Genomic DNA, 16,966 nt, shown 5'->3' with positions numbered 1-16,966 from the left:
ATTACACTTTTTTCTCACCTCAAGTCCTCTTATGTTCTCTCCATCTGTTTCGCAAACTTTAAAGCAACATATGGGTGCGCCCCGGCGCCTGGCGTATGACGTGGGGGGGGGGGGTATAAAACCACACCCGTCGCCAACGGCGGTACCCCACTGGATATCCTCTGAGCAGAACAGGCAAGGTCAGAGGAAGGGCAACGCATCTTCCCATTTCCTGCCCTCACGTGCACTCGTCAAAAAACAAAAGGGCGTGGTAAACTCCAGCGAGCAGGTGACGAGGAATGTCAATTTGATCTCATCTTTGGTTTGGGGGCCGCCATAAAAATGGACAAAATATGACTTTAACAGACAGTTCCCACTCTCGAGGATTTGCACACTGCAAGAACCAAGACAAACGAGGGCACGGAAAATCCTGCTGGACCCTTCAAACCCTGCTCACCACCTTTTCCAGGTACTCCCCTCATGCAGGCGCTATCGACATTTAAACAGTTTCTTCCCACGTCGCCATTAACTCTCTAAATGAACCCAAATATAACTGTATAGTGCTTCTTTGCACAACCCTCCGGCATCATTGTAGCTCCAGCCCTGAACTCACTTGAACAACTGTTACTGACCTACATAATCTCCAGCACTAGACACTTTAAGGACATCTGCATGATTATACACTTGTTTTACTACAAATACGGGGACTGATCACTTTAAAACTGTTCACTGATTTTCTGCACCAACTATATAAATGCTATCGGATTTTATTCACTTAGCATGATTCCGACTTGATCTCCGTTTCACTCCCTGGTGCTTTCTATTATCTTTGTGACTGCTTTATTTCCTGTATATGATAGCTGCTCATGTTAAGCGGTTTGTTGCAGCTTCAGCTGTTGTTAAAGTGCTATATAAATCAATATGTATTGTATTGTATGACTTTAGCTATGCTTGATACCTTGGACAATGTTTCAGTTGTTCCTGAAGGTACCACTTACATTAAAAAAATAGATTAGATTAGCCTTTAGTGTCCTCCATACTTATTTGTCATGGCTTTTTTTATGATGATACAAGTACAACGTGTTCTACCGAAGACAAATTCCTTGTGTATTCTACACACTTGGCCAATAAAGAGGATTCTGATATCACTGATTGACAAAAAGACATAAGCTCATTCAACGCAGACAGACCTTGATTCGGAATTGAAGAGGGCAAAGGCGAATTTGCTGGACATGAAACCCTTCTCTGCATCTCGGACTTTGATGTTGTCCAGAGGGAGCATGTATCGCTTTTCCTTCTCCTGGAAGAAAAGAAGCAAAACACACACACATGTAAAAAGGCTGAGATAAAATTTGACAGCGGTATGCTGAGTAAAATATGACACAGGTGGGGTTTTTTTTTTTGTTTTCTTTTTGCACTCGTGGGCCTTGTGCAGTCACATGTCTGGTACTAAACATTTTTCAGGCTGCGTGTGGAGGAGAAAACAACCAATGGAGAAATTTATGTTGGACTGAAGAAGAAAAGGCTGATACAATCGTACTGTCGCTTTTGTGGCCCACTTTACACAATTTTAATAGTTTGTTAAAATATAATAACCACTTACTTCATCGTCATAAACATTTTTTTTTAGTTCTTAGAACAAAGATGGGCAACTGCCCGGCCCACACACTGAGTATACCTGCGACTATATATACAGGTAACATCCAAAACGGTCGTAAGTTGAAATCCATTCAAACTGTTCAATAGAGACTCAGAGGCTAAATGACTCGCAAACTCCCCCCTCTGGTGCCATCACACGGTCGATTGCTGTGTGAGAGTGAGATGCTGGCCGGCTGGCCAAAATTATCGTACGCGTTGCGGTGCCAGGCATAGAATTCAAATTTTAAAAATAGCTCATGGTCGCAAGTACGGGTGGTCATAAAGTCGAGCCGGTCGTAAGTCGGATGTTACCTGTTTATTTTTTTAAATAGCGGGGAGGAGAGGGGAGATAAATTTACTTGCTCTTCAGCACCTGAAAAGTCTATTTGTTGGAAGAAAAAAAATCAACCTGTTTTGTTTTTTGTGTGTTAAATGGTAAAAGCATAACACTTCAATTATGTATTAGATAAGGCTATGGCCTGATTAAATTAAGCTCCTCCTCTCAGTTCAACATAGTTACCTGGCATCAAGACTCAACCAGATGGTCCCAAAGAAATATTTTGACATTTGACTCATAAATGGAGTTTTATTTCGAGTACCGTACCAGAGTATAAGGCTCAATGAATGACAAAGGTTTCCCACGTAATAAATAAATATCTAAACATTTTACAAAATATAATATATAAATATAGAAATGTTTTCAAAATATAAGGCACGCCACATTATAAGGCACTACGGTAGAGGCTGGGGTTACGCACTACTTCTTCTACCGGGGGAAATGGACTCGGTTGGTTGCTAGACCTGTTGTGGTTCAATATGACTTCACATATAAGGCACACCTGCGTATAAGGCACAGGGTCATTTTTTTTAAATGAAAATCAGGGCTTTGGGTGGCCTTATACACCGGAAAATACAGTAAATAAAAGAAGATAGCCTGCATATACAGGATTTTTTTGTAGAGCGAATCACGGGTGAAGATCATATTGTGGTAGTATGAATCAATGTTTTCTACTACATGTGATTACAGTCAATAAACACCCTCAGATATCATTTCATTCCAGCAAAATGCGAGCACTGAGATATCAAAAAATGAATCCTTATTACAAAAGCGGAAGCAATGTTCCCCCCTGTTCATTTCCACGCACAAGACCTTATCAGCTCTTCCAGAATCTGTGTGATAGGGGCAAATAACAATACAAATTGATTTGTATAGCCCTTTCACAACAGCTGAAGCCATAACAAACATGGACGGCTATCATATACAGGAAATAAAGCAGTCACAAAGATAGTTGAAAAACGGAGGAGCATTGTGAGATTTGAGGAGAAGCAGACGGCGTGGAAGTCAAGGAACATAAGAGCCCAAGCTGGCAATGAAGGAGAACAGGAGGGGGGGGGGGAGAAAAAAAGATGCTGGTTCCACATGTGAAAGCCATTACTCAGATTTGAGCTCCAACGCACATTTCTCCCAAGAATGAAGCCCCCCCAACCCCCCCTTCTAAATTTTAAGAGGGGAGCTTCCTAAAGGCCGCTGTGGTACAGCTGTTGATGAGGTCGTCTTGGATGGCCGTGTGACTAACACACTAGAGCAAATACGCTAGATTGAATGCGTTCAATGACTATGCACGTGTGCTAGCATCTGTATTTTTTTTCTTCTCAAAAGACGCACTGGTCAAACATTTTTGGACTTCCCTCTCCCTTCCCAGTACTCCCCTGAACCCTACGACTCTCTTCCTTCATTGACTCTTTCCTTTTTTCCCCCCTCCTCTAAAAGGGGCCCACTTCCTGTAACAGAGGCCGAAGGAAAGAAAAAAAAAATGACAGAAAGCGATTGGCACTGGTACAGCAACATCTGGGATCGTTTTAAACTGGGAGGGGGGAGGAGACTGGATGGAGTATAGGGTGCTCCAGAGGCAGAAAGTAGAGATGAGGAAAAGGAAGGATAGAGAGAGGTTAATTCCGCGGCAGGAGATGCGGAAAAGGGGTTTGAGGAGCACTTGAGAGGCCAGCTTGGAAAAACCGGGGAGAGAATCGCGACGATCCCAAAAATTGTCCCCCCCCCCGGTCATGCCATATATGGCCGCCGGCCTCTCTCTCCTCTCTTATTCCCTTCTGCCTTCCCGAGCTTAACAGGCACGGCTCCCAATGAGTCAAAGTGCCACGTCGAGAACTGGATACTATCGTGGGACGCCACCGGGCTATAAAGTCCCAGAAACGAGAAGAACGGATGACGGATGAAGGACGGACGGATGATCGGAAGATGGGGAGACGGGATACGATGAACCAGAAAAACATTTGCCAGCGTGGGAAAAGGCCAAAGAGAAAAAGGGGTCCTGCTCCGTCATCCCAGTGTTCAGACTACCTGTTCAGGATTTTGGTGGTGTACAGTAGTCTGCACATTGGTTAGACTGTGCACGGAAATGCTTCAGGAGAGGAGAGCGATTTGTATTTTGCATACACTACCGGCAAATTTGTGAGAAAAAAAAAGTGTTTTAATTAGCTAGCGTTTTAGCATTGCTGCAAGTTCCGCTATGGTCTTGTGTTGTAAAGACTGCTTGTAGACTCTTAAATCTGGCAGGACCAGGTGTCATAGATCAGGGCTTTTGGGTCTGGAGCGGCGTCTAATGGATGCGAGACATGGAACAGGCCTCTCACATACACACAGAGAAGCATGTAGATTAAGTGTATGCATTAGTTCGCAGTCTGTTTATCCTCAGGAGGCCCGTGGGACCACTAAGGCAGGGGTGAAGGAATGTATGTATATCTGCTCGGTGCACCGCGGCGATAAGGACGCTCATTCTGATACGCGATTGCATGTTTGTTATCCAGGGAAAAAAGAATAAGGCGTGGAAAGTGCGGGTTTGTTATAAATCAAGGGACGGAGAGGTGGAAATGTGGGTATTTGTGTGCGAGAGGAAAAAGGGGCAGTTTGCATGTAAAAAGAGCCATGTGGGATTTCTCTGGTTAAGAAGATCTTGGAAGCTGGTATTGGGATAAAAGCTTCAAATTTTGCAGTCAGGAATGCACATAGTCCCAGGGGGACTGCTAACCGCAGAAAGAGCTAAGGAGTGAAAAAGAGAGAGAGAGAATAAGAGAGAAGGAAGAAGGGAGGTGAAGAAGGAAAAAAAAAGGCGGTGAGAGTTGAGGAAAAATGTCTGTGGACAAAGTGTGGGCGGGAATGTGAGTAGAAACTTTCAAGAGAGGAAGCAGACGCTCAGCTTGCATTGGCGCACACACACACACACACACATTTCAGAATGACAGAACTGATTTGTGCAAGGGTCTCACACACACTTAAAAGCCCACCGAGGGATGCCACAGTGATGTCATCGCGTCATGTGTGGAAGTGATCAAGTAAAGAAAACATCGCGGTCGGCTGCAAGTAAGCGCGCCTGCGGCCACTGCGTCTAGGAACGCTCTGTTTATCTCCAAAGCGACCGTGTGTGTGTCGAAATGAGTGTATATTTTTCCCCGCCATTTGCATGCCGGTGTGTTTATATCAAGCTCTGCGTGTGTATCGTATACTGTATATACAAGTCTGTCCTCAGTGTGTGTGAATGTGTGTGTGTTTGCTGGTCTGTTTGGATTGGGGCAACTCCAGCTGTGTCAAAGTGAGCCGTTCCAAATGCCTGAAATCCCAAAGGAGGAAGAAGGGGGGAAGAGGGGAGTGAATGGAAGGGCGAGACCGATTGAGGAGAAATATATTTTTTGGGTTGGGGGAGGGGGGGGAGGCTATGTGACAAGCCGACGAAACTTCCATGTCAATCAAGGATGCTATTTTTTTGCTAAACAGGCTTTCTGAATCGATTTGCAAATCACATATTTTGCGTTTTAATTCTTTCTCCTGTCAAACTACAGTTGTCTTTTTTTTTTAATGCTCCCTCTGCACCCCCTCACCCCTCACGCGTTCACTTCCTGTCCATCTCCCCATGACGTCAGCCCCCTGACCAGACTGTTGTGGTGTGTCTGCCTGTCTACACTTGCTGTGCAGACCTTCTGCTCCTGTACAGCAGGCACAGACAGGCAGACAGATGGCAGCCCCACTGACACCAGGAGCGCCCAATTTGGTGCAACTACTATTCCGTCGACCTCCCTCTCCGTTATTTCTCCGTCATCCCATTTGTTTCTAGATGAATCCTTCTAATAAAGCCAAGGTGCCTTTTAAAATGTCCTGTTGTGTTTTCTTTTGAATATCAAAACCTGAATGGACTCACCTCGTTGTCCTTGAACCAGGACAAGCTCTCGGCGGAGAGAATGAACCAGTATTCCTTGGCGATGATGCTGACATTGTTGATGGTGAGCCATCCTTTTCGTATAACCTGCATAGAAGCCAAAATTAAGGCAGTTAAAGGCAGCGTAAGCTTAAATGAGGTAGCGCTAATTTGAGAACAGCTTTGCGGATTGAAACAGGGGACCTCAATTATGAGTGAAAGGTGACGAAAAATGCATTGCCAGCTCATTTTAAAACAGTTCCTAAGTGTTTTAAAAGTGACATGCTTTTGGAAAAATATTCCAAAAGTAATTGTGCACACTTCTTGCTTTGTTTTTTTCGAGCCTCGCTGAAATTAGCCTAGTTTTCGTTCTTAATGATGAGACTCTACTCCCAGGCCGAAATACAATTAGGCTTTCGTAAGCGGCACAATTATTGCAAACCGACGGTATTGAATGTATTTTCATACATGGAGACAGCACTTCATTAAGCAATTGTGGAGTCACTTTCAGTCTACAGCAAGTGGAAAAATGGCTGCTGCGTGAGATGGACCAAATAAATTAATTAATTAACCAACAAACGACTAAATGAATATACAAATAAATAAATATATAGATGAATAAGTTATCAATAAATAAATATGTGGATAAATTAATAAATACATAAACACATACTTGCAATACAAATAAATAAAGAAAATACAAATAAATTAAAAGAAATCAATAAATAGATAAATGTATACATGAATGAATAAATAAATAAATAAATGACAAAATGAATACAGTATACAAATAAATAAAGAGATGAATAAATTAATAATAAATAAATGACTACATATATATATAAATAAATATATAAATTAATATTAAAGAAAGAAATATAATACTAATAAATAAAAATAAATACATAAATTAATTAAAAAATAAATAAATACATAGATAAATTAATAATACAAAAGAAAGAAATATAATAATAAATAAACATAAATAAATAGATGCATGTATAAATAAATGAATAAATACAAATAAACTATCTAAATAAATAAATAAATAAATAAATAAATAAATAAATAAATGTGTGGCTGCCGCTGTTCACCCACACACATATCTTGTTTTATATCCTTTCACCCCCCCACCCCATCCCCTTTCAAATTGCTGCTGTGGACTGCAAATTTCCCCATTGTGGGACGAATAAAGGTTTTCTGATTCTGATTAAAGTGACCTTGAGAGTTTTGAAAGGCGCTTAGAAATGAAATGTATTACTATTATTATTATAATTATTATTAAATAAATACTGATTTGGCTACTTATTGTATATTTCGAAAGCGCAATATTAAGCAGAAATCGGCAGAAGCCACAGCAGTATTGTAAATTGAGGACCCCTGCAACGTAAGGCGGTAACGAATGACCCAATTGATAAACAGAGCAAAAGTTGTGAAAATTAATAGAAAATAAAGTTGTACAGGAAGGTCAGAAGTGAAACACCTCCCAGGAAATTGAAGCACGAAACAGAAAAGCAGTATTCCATCACAAAGTCAGAACAGGCAGGAGACGGAAAGAAATACGGCGCTGGAGATAAATAAATGCGATACCGGTAAACTGGGAACGAAAGTTGGGATGAAAGGTTGACATTAGTAATGCATGTGCGTCAGGCGACAAAAAAAAAATAATAATAAGAAGAAGAAGAAATTAATGAAGCGGCACAAGGCCTTTTTTTTGTCACTGTGCACAATTGCAACCATCATGCCGACCCAGAATCCTGTGCACATATATAGTATGTCCAGAAAAAGCTTAAATAGATTGGTATCCTACTATTAGACTTGAAGGGGGGGTCATACCCTGGAGATAGGTGGGAAAAAAAAAACACACGGTATGAATATTGGAATCAACTCCCCTTGGTTCTTAAGAACAGTTTACTGCATCATGAAAGACGCTGTGTAACAAATTAAATCAGAAAAAAAACGGTCCTGAGGTTTGAACGCAGTGGACAGACTGTGTGGAACAAATCATCATTATTGGAACCACTTTCGTAAAAATGCTCCGCCGTGTATTCATTGGCGGCTTTGAAAGCATTTTAACGATGATTTGCGTATGCCATCAATGCTTGAAAAACAAGAATGATAGCGGGGAAGCTTGTTAGCATATTTAGAAACTAATCTCTGAAATTACTTGACAGGTTAAACATCAAGTTTCAATATGAAATCCATATTTCTTGCACATTATTTATTCATTTTATGCTGAATGTTGTATTCAAGTACAGTGAGACCTCAACTTACAAACACCTTATCTTACAAACTTTTCATCTTACAAACGTCAAATTTCGGAAAATTAAACCTTATAATAAGCACTATTTTCATAATACACACCCACCACGGCTGGCGGAGTGATTTTCGGCGGAAGCACACCACCGAACAGCACCAGAGGTGAAGTTACCAACAGTCCTGATGGAAGGTAACTCTCCTTCCATAAGCCATCAACGACCATCAAAAAGGTAAATAAAACTTTATTTTACAGCACAATTTATTTCTTTAATTACAGTCCTCATGTAATGCGCCTCTCTTTGCAAACAGCAATTCCCTTTGACCTTCGACCTCCAACGCCATTCCATCAAGGACCATCACAAATGTAAATAAAGTGACTTTATGACACAATGCAGTGTATTTCTTTCATTACAATACAATAGCACATTTATTATACATAGAATAAGGTATGTTGTGTGTAGTTTTAAGGCTTATTTAGTTGAAAAGTATATTTTATGGAAACCCGGGAACGGATTATTCCCATTTTAATGGTTTCCTATGGGAATTTTTTTTTTGAGATACACACTTTTCGCCTTACACACTCTGTCTGGGAACCAATTAAGTTCTTAAGTTGAGGTCTCACTGTACTTTCACACTGTGTTTAAAATAAGTTCATTTTTTTGTCTGAAAGTGGGGATGGGCTATTTGAAGTTGTAAATATACAGTATTTTCTGGAATATAAGGTGCACCTTCTACAAATAACATTTAAAACTTTTTTTCCATACACAAGGCGCACCGCATTATAAGGGGCACCTTCAATGAATGACATATTTTGACATGTTTTCCAAACATTAGGTGCACCGGATTATGAGGCACATGGTCAGTTTTTGAAAAAATATTTTCTTTTAGCTGCGCCTTATAGTGTAGAAAATATGGAAATTAAAAATGGCTTATATGGTCTCTCGCTGATTTACATAGAAACAGTACGTGAATTGGTTGCACACGCTAAAATCATGTTTCATCAACATAAATGTTTTATTTAACACAATTTTCATGTCGGTGAAATATTCATGGTTGCAAGCCACGTTGATGAAACCTGATTTTAACTCATTCACTGCCATTTACAAATTTATTCGGGAATTGAAAATATGACGTAGAGCGCCATTACCGAATTTGTTTGGGTTTTGCACTTTCTTGCTTGGGTAGTGATAAAGTGCTGGACAGACCTCTGGCAATGTTTTTTCCCTTTCCTCAAAGGGGCAGCATTTTCCTTTTTTCCATGTTCGCGCTTTGTTAAAGCTTGAGTTGTTGTTAAAGCGCTATGTAAACCAATATGTATGTATTGCATTGTATTTTGCTGACAGCTGCCCCCATTTCAAGCTCAGATAACTCCAAACCCACATAATTTAGAAATTAATTATTTTTCTGATGAAAGAAGAGAGTCTAAGGTTTCTTACGCTGCATTGAATGTTTATGTAGTTCTAAAACCCAATATACTGTGGGTCCTGGAATTCGATTGACAATGACAAAAACCCTGGCATTGGAGTGGAAACATTTTTGCACTGCAATGTCAGGCAGTGAATGAGTTAATGATTGACACCGAATGCGTATACAGTACTTTTAAAAATGCTAATCCAACACTTTATGACGATTTAAATTGAGCAAATAACGTTTGGAATGAAAGTCGCACCTGTTGGACTCCACTGGCATTAACGATCTTGTTTTCGCTACGGTGGGACAGAGGTTGAGCACTGAGGAAGAAAAAAGGTTGGATTAATTTTTTTAACTCCTTGTTTGAAAGAAATAGACTTCTCCAAAGTTTACTCACTGAGCAAAGCCGATAAAATCTTCATGTTTGGTATTAATATATGCGAGCTGCATATCAATGAGCAGAGAGATCTGAGGAAAGGAAAATGTAGATGAACCGGAAGAAAATCTGAGCGGTGCGGAAATGGATAATAAATGTGACAATCCGAACGTGGGTGACTGACCTGATCTCGGCATGTGCTCTCTTGTTCTCTGATTTCGGCAGTGACGAGACGCTCCGTTTCTTCCCGTAGTTTTGGAAAAGAACTGATCTTTAGGGAGAAGAGGTCACTTTAGGTAAAAATCACAATGGCATTGACATATGGCTCACCTATGCACGCTTACTTTATTAAAACACTCATGAATGGTGGAGATCAGTTCCTTGCAGACCATGTCGACAAAGCCGAAACATGGAATTTTCAGTTTGGAGATTTGCTTCTTTACAATCGCCTGAAAAGCCATGTCGGGGGTGAATAAGCCCGTCCTGCAGGTGAACGAAGAAAGAAGTTACTACGACAAGAACTCCAAGATGGCTCCCGAGTAGGATGACATCAGAAAGTACTCTCATGAGCCTTGCTTTTTTTTTGTTTATGTGTTTTCTTTTGCCGATGCGTATGTGGAACTGTCGCGGCTTGGAATCGAAGTGGATTTATGTGTGACGGGAGATGTGAGGCAATCTGTTTTGGTCAATGGATGCTACAGCTTCGTGTTTGATTTAAACATTTAGCTTGTAGCAGACGTGCACACATATTCCACCGTGACGTCTCTGATCCACTGGTGAAAATGACGCTTTGAGACTCTCCTCTTTCGTCTCGAACTGCTTAATACAACAAAGAGGGTGCAGAAAGTGCTTAAGATTGAATGACTGACTGTGTCTTTGTGTTGTCATATTATTTGTTAGTGTTTTTGTTCTTTTACTTCAAAATGACGCCATGAAAGTGGCTGCCTTTCCAGCAGCAGCTCCTGTATTGTTTTTCTACTTCTTGCTTTGCTTTCCTCTTCCTTCCATAACTTTGCTGCTGTGAAATGTAAAATTCTCCTCTGCAAGACTACTACTACTACTACCGCTACTACTACTACTAATAATAATAATAATAATAATAATAATGCATTTAATTTTGAAGCGCCTTTCAAAACTCAAGGACACAAAGGCTAATGCAATCCAACAACAAAACTCAGTCAAAAATCCTAAGTAAAGGACGACATCACCTGACGCCGTGGATGTTCCTGATGGCGTAGGCGATCTCCGTCCGCAGCTTTCTATCGTCGCACTTCATCTGGGGCACAACAAAACCAACGACAAAGAGCCCGTTGTTAGCGATTAAATGTTAAAATGTCAATTTTGTGTCCGTTTCTTTTTGTCTTCATCAATCTTTGATGATCACCAATGTCACATGGCGCTCCACAGATATGAAATGATGACAATAACGCTTTGCGATATAGTGCTTATCTGCAAAGCATATTTGCTTTTCAATTGGGGCTTTTTTGGGACACATTTTCTACTCACAGTTCAAAGTATAAACCCTTTAAGGACAACCGACATCACTTTTTTGTTTCCTAACTGACATCAGAAAAACATTTTATAGCATCTAAAATACCCGAAATACACAGTATGATATTTTTATTTAAAAGCAAAACACCAATAAAAATGACTTAGTGTCCAAAATCTGCAAAAAAATTGAGCTGCGAATTGGGCATTTTCATAAAGTCCCGCCCCCAGTTCGTGACATCACGCCAACACGTCTTGCATTGCTGTAGAATCAAAACAATGGCTTCAGTTTCGGAGAATATGCTTTCTTGTTCCACATCCAGTTATGAATATGATTCAAATAGTTCTGCAGAGGAAAGCATACATGTTTGCAAACGATTAAATAATTTATTCCGTGCCATTTTGAGGCAACATTGGGGGGAAATGTCTCACCCAAAAAGAGGCAGAAAATGGCCACCGAGCTCCTGTGAGGAATGAATCAGCCCGTTTCCACAGGCTGATAAATTCCTTACATGGAGCTTGGACGCCCTCTTCTGGCTCTTTCTGGTGCAACACGAACTTTTCAGATTAAACAAGCATTGACGTGATGGAAGGACTGCTACAATGTGTCTTTTTTTTCTTCGGTCAGGGGCGTTCCTTCAGTGACGTCACGTACGGACTCGTCACCAACTCAAAAACAAGACTTCCGGAATATTCAGCACGAGTCTTAAAACGTAAAATAAAGCTATATGCGGTGGAATCTTTGTAAAATACGCTCAGTAGAAGTCATTTGAAGCAATTTTCCAAATTATGGACACAACATGTCCGGAGACGTCAGTTGTCCTTTAAATTTGCCAAAAAGTGATACAGTCTGTGCAATTGTCCAGGTTCTTAAAAATTTCAAAGACGAATTATATTTTGTTTCAAAGTGTTACAAAACATTGAATAAGTTAAACACACTTTATGCAGCTGATAAGGGAAACGCTCATGGAAGATCTGGTTAATCCTTGCTCCTCCCGATAGGTGTACGGTGTTCACTTCATCGGCTGATCCCTCAATTAACTTTTCAAAGTCACCCGCCAGTTGTTGGACGACTCTAGAAATAGAAGACATGGCGGGAGATGAGGAACTACCAGAAAAAAAAAATGTAAAGCGAGGCCCTGCCTATTTGCGCTTGCAAGTCATGGTTCATGTGGTCAGATGAGTTTTGGAATATTCACTGTTTAAAATATTTCTATACGCAATTTTGAACATTTTAACTCCTTCACTGCCGTTCACGAACTTATTCGAGAATTGAAAATATGACGTAGAGCGCCATTGCCGAATTTGTTCGGGTTTTGCACTTTCTTGCTTGGGTGGTGATAAAGTGCTGGACAGACCTCTGGCAATGTTTTTTCCCTTTCCACAAAGGGGCACCATTTTCCTTTTTTCCATGCAAGCGCTTTGTTCCAGCTTTCGCTGTTGTTAAAGAGATAGTATATAAACCAACATGTATGTATTGTATTTTGTACAGCTGCCCCCACTTCAAGCTCATATAACTCCAGACCCATATAATTTAGGAATTAACTATTTTTTTCTGATAAAAGAAGAGTGTCCAAGGTTAATAAACGCTGTATTGAATTTGTATCTAGTCCTAAAACTCAATATTCTGTGGGTCTTGGAATTCAAGTGACAATGACAAAAACCCTTTTTTTGCACATGTCTGGCAGTGAATGAGTTAAGGACTCATGGGTGTTTACTGTGCACCCTTGGGGGACTGACTTGATGAGGGTCTTGGTCTTGCACATGGGGTCATCTGGATTATACAATTTGTACATGTCGACTTCTTTACTGATGGACCCAAGTAGGCACTGCATGTGACTGTGGAGGGCGGGCAGACTGTCGCAGATGTGGTTCGTCAGTTGCTGGAAACAAACGAAATTTAAGGAACAATTGGCATAGGATGATATGGTTCCGCTTCTGTGCCGTCTGACCTGGTTGAGGTACTTCTGTAAGTACGGCGTACCCATTCTGTCAGACATGTGCCTGTACGCTGGGTGGGAAAGGAAAAACTTTTTCTCCGTTTGCAAGGCTGCCTTAATGTCCTTTTTCCCTTCGATATCCTTTTGACTGCGGTTCACGAGCCCAATATAACCTGGTGAGGAAAAAAATTAAACAAAACAACGTTTTGTGATGTGTGGATTTTGCATGTTGTCGTCATGCCTGTGCGGGTTTTCTCCGGGTACTGAAGTTTCCTCCCACATTCAAAAAAAACTGCACAGCAGGTTAATGTAATACAGTAATTACCCATTTATCGTGGTTAATGGGGATCAGAACCCCCACAATAGGTGAAAACCTGCAAGGTGGGGATGTTCTGTTCTGCGCTGGGAACCAATCAAGCCACAGCCATGTACAAAACCTCTGAGTAATTTGGCCAGAGCTACCAGCAACATTTTAGTTTGCTGACGAAGCTTTTCGGATGAGGAGCGAAACTCCTGTACGACTGACAGCTTACACAGACGTTTTTTCCTGATTTATTTTGTTTTTTTGTGAAAAAAAAAAAATCTGCGATCCACTAAACCCGCGATGAGTGAACCGCGACGTAGCGGGGGATCACTGGGTGTACTTTAAATGGTTCATATGTGTGATTGATTTGATGGTTTTTCATCTATTTTGCAATGTGATTGGCTGAAAAGCAGTTCAGGGTGCAGCACGCCCGTGATCCTTGTGAGGATTAGCGCATTAGAAAATGGATGGATGGATGTTACAATTTAAGAAACCGTGACTAAATCTACAGCTCTGCGTTGCTGACTTTTGGGGATTTTCCTGTGAATAAGGCATTTAAAGCATTTTTGCAAGATATATGAACTCGCCAAACACCTGGTATTGCTTCACTGTAAATCCTTATCTCATCTCACACAAGCACCGACGCATACACGGTGACTCACCTCGTCTCAGTGGAAGTAATCTATTCTCGAGTATTTGCCGAGCATCTGTTCCTTTATCAATCAGGTCCAGCATGGTGATCACACCTATCGTGCGCTGGCCTATCATAGTTTGGGGTATTGGGGGTGGATTAAGTACAATGTATAGATTTAAAGATTAGATTTAGAAAATTTGACATACGGAAAATTCATTTTGAACAGCTTGGATAGAAATAGTTGAGTTCATGAAGTATTTGCTCACCGAGAAAGTAATAATTTAAACACATAAGTAATGTTTTGCCACTTTCTAAAAATACTCATGAGCAAGCAGTTTTCAATTTTGCCAGAGTATAAAAGCACAGACGCTCCCCAAGTTACGAACGACACACGTTCCAAACGGTCGTTCGTAAAGTGAATTTGTTCGTAAGTTGCTTCAGTGCTATATTTTGTATGGAATGTATGTTTAAGCCTTATATAAGTATAATAAGGCTTGTACATATAAGTAACCTGTACTGGGTTGTACTAACAAAAAAAAAAAAACAATAAAATATATGCTCTATAAACAGTCAAACCTCGGTTTTCGAACGTCTCGGTTCTCATCCCATTCGGTTTACAACCAAAAATGTCAGATTTTTCATGCCCCGGTATACAACCGAAATTTGGTTCTCAAACAAACTGAGTGCATCTGAATGCATCACTCGACTACCCTGTGCTTCCTTATACGTCACTTCCTTATATGTCACGTCTTCCTCATTGTCTCATTGTGACCGACGCATTAATATTGTTGTTTTATTTTTGCGAAAATGCTGACATATTTGGTTAAGATCTCCTGAATAGTATGATTTTAAAGCAAGCAGGGGATGGTTTGAAACGTTAGTGTGCCCTGTGTTTGCCCAAAGACAGCTGGGATAGGTGCCAACACACCCCGTGCCACAAAGATAGATTTTTATGTACAGATGTTAAAGTAAAAAATTGGTGAAAATAAAAGTTTGTTTTTATAGAATTTTCCACATGACCTGCTCTATTATTAAGTTTTTATCCAGTTTATGCGATGAAATAGTTAAAAAGTGGTTTTCTAGACTTTGAACGGATTAAGATTTTTTACATTGATTCTAATGGAAAATGCTGTTTCGGTTTTTGAACTAATCGGTTTTCGAACTGGTTTCTGAAATGGATTATGGTCAAAAACCGAGGTATCACTGTATATGTACATGTATAATTGGAGAGAATACTCCATATATTAGAGAGCAAAAAAGTTTGAATGGACCGTTGTTTGTAACTCGAATGTCCGTAAGTAGGGGAGGGTCGATATGCCAATTTACCGTTTTTTTTCTTGTGTATAAGGCACACCCCCAATGATTGGTGCATTTTGAAACGTTTTCCACCTATAAGGCACACCAGACTATAAGGCGCACCTTCAATAAATAAAAAGGTTTTCCAAATATGTATGAATATATATAAGCTTTCCAAATATAACGCAGAGCACATTATAAGCGCTACTGCCGAGGCTGGGGTTGCGCACCACTTTTTCAAAATGGAGTTTGTGGCTGCTGAGAAGTAGTTGCGAGAGCTTTTGAGGCTCAATATGACTTCAATAACTTATATGATTAACTTCAATAAGGCGTACCTGCGTATAAGGCGCCAGGTCATTTTTTTGAAGAAAATGAAAGCTTTTGGGTGCCCGTTACACACCGGAAAATACGGTACATAATAACGGCCCTATACTTTGTTTCTCTAGCCATGATTGGCAGCAAGTATGGATGAGATACTGACCCTGTGGATCGACATCTTTGGCTAGTTTGAGCGCATCGGAGTTAGCCAGGTCCATGTTGGCAGGCGTCACTGCCAGGATGAGGCAGTTCTCCTTGCAGATGTACTGCATGATCATGTCTCGCACCTGGTACTCGATGTCTTGCGGCTGGTCGCCCACAGGAACCTTGGTGATGCCGGGTAGGTCCACCAGGGTCAGGTTGAGCACTGCACAGGACAGACGTTAACGCGCTTTGAGTGGATGTGCGATGATGATGCAAGCATGAGGTGAGATTACCATTGGGGGAGAAAATGCGGAGGTTAATGGGTACGGGAGAGATGCCTTTGTGGTTTCCTGTCAGCCTTTGGGTTTCTGCCTCGATTTCTTGACGGATCTCATCAAAGTCCGAGAACCTCTTCCCCCTGCAGTGCAAAAATTCCCCATACTCTAGAGAAACGGGAAAGACATGTGGCATTGGGGAATTTGAACAGAGAGCAATGATTCGATTCCCCCCCGCCCCTGAGTTCCTGGCACATGCACACAATGTACAGTAAAGTCTCGTTATATCGATAGTACTGCTTATTACGATGCTATTTCTATGAACGCAAGGAGAAAATTTACATGCGGCAGGATCGGATATATCGATAGTCCGGTTATATCGATATTTTTTCCGACTCCCGAAAATGTCTATATAAACGAGACTTTACTGTATTACATACATTCATCCATACATACTGATTTGTATTGCACCAGAGACCAGCCTGAGAAGGCTTGTGATCAATTAATACCAAAGCTGCACTCCATTCATACACGATACCAAATCGGTCATATGACATCTTTTAAGAAGATGGCTATTCAACCAAATTTTGATGTTTTCACTTCGGGATTGGATTGGATTAGCCTTTATTAGTCACGCAATGGAGAAATCGACATTTCACAGCAGCAAAGTTATGAAAGGAAGAGGAAAGGAAGAAGT

At 40.7% G+C, this 16,966-nt stretch overlaps 1 protein-coding gene across 4 annotated transcripts in view; it reads right to left on the bottom strand.

The window, feature by feature from the left end:
- dnm3a (dynamin 3a) overlaps positions 1 to 16,966 on the bottom strand; it is a 30,788-nt gene that overhangs the window by 10,931 nt on the left and 2,891 nt on the right. For 3 of the 4 annotated variants that reach the window (XM_089000569.1, XM_089000570.1, XM_089000567.1), the window contains exons 5-18: positions 16,288 to 16,437; positions 16,014 to 16,217; positions 14,265 to 14,363; positions 13,311 to 13,471; positions 13,099 to 13,241; positions 12,298 to 12,433; positions 11,079 to 11,146; positions 10,215 to 10,353; positions 10,055 to 10,141; positions 9,892 to 9,962; positions 9,754 to 9,814; positions 7,636 to 7,662; positions 5,829 to 5,933; positions 1,170 to 1,279 (exon numbers count right to left, since the gene is read on the bottom strand). In XM_089000569.1, the coding sequence (XP_088856695.1) occupies positions 1,170 to 1,279; positions 5,829 to 5,933; positions 7,636 to 7,662; positions 9,754 to 9,814; positions 9,892 to 9,962; positions 10,055 to 10,141; positions 10,215 to 10,353; positions 11,079 to 11,146; positions 12,298 to 12,433; positions 13,099 to 13,241; positions 13,311 to 13,471; positions 14,265 to 14,363; positions 16,014 to 16,217; positions 16,288 to 16,437 (1,561 nt within the window). The remainder of the gene's footprint in view (positions 1 to 1,169; positions 1,280 to 5,828; positions 5,934 to 7,635; positions 7,663 to 9,753; positions 9,815 to 9,891; positions 9,963 to 10,054; positions 10,142 to 10,214; positions 10,354 to 11,078; positions 11,147 to 12,297; positions 12,434 to 13,098; positions 13,242 to 13,310; positions 13,472 to 14,264; positions 14,364 to 16,013; positions 16,218 to 16,287; positions 16,438 to 16,966) is intronic. The other variant, XM_089000568.1, reaches the window with a different exon arrangement.

Source organism: Hippocampus bargibanti, linkage group LG07 (genome assembly GCF_051943395.1).
Source record: "Hippocampus bargibanti isolate YZ-2025 linkage group LG07, ASM5194339v1, whole genome shotgun sequence".
Taxonomy (NCBI): Eukaryota; Metazoa; Chordata; class Actinopteri; order Syngnathiformes; family Syngnathidae; genus Hippocampus; species Hippocampus bargibanti.
The sequence above is the reverse complement of the archived record's forward strand: the minus strand, read 5'-3'. Positions and strand labels throughout refer to the sequence as shown.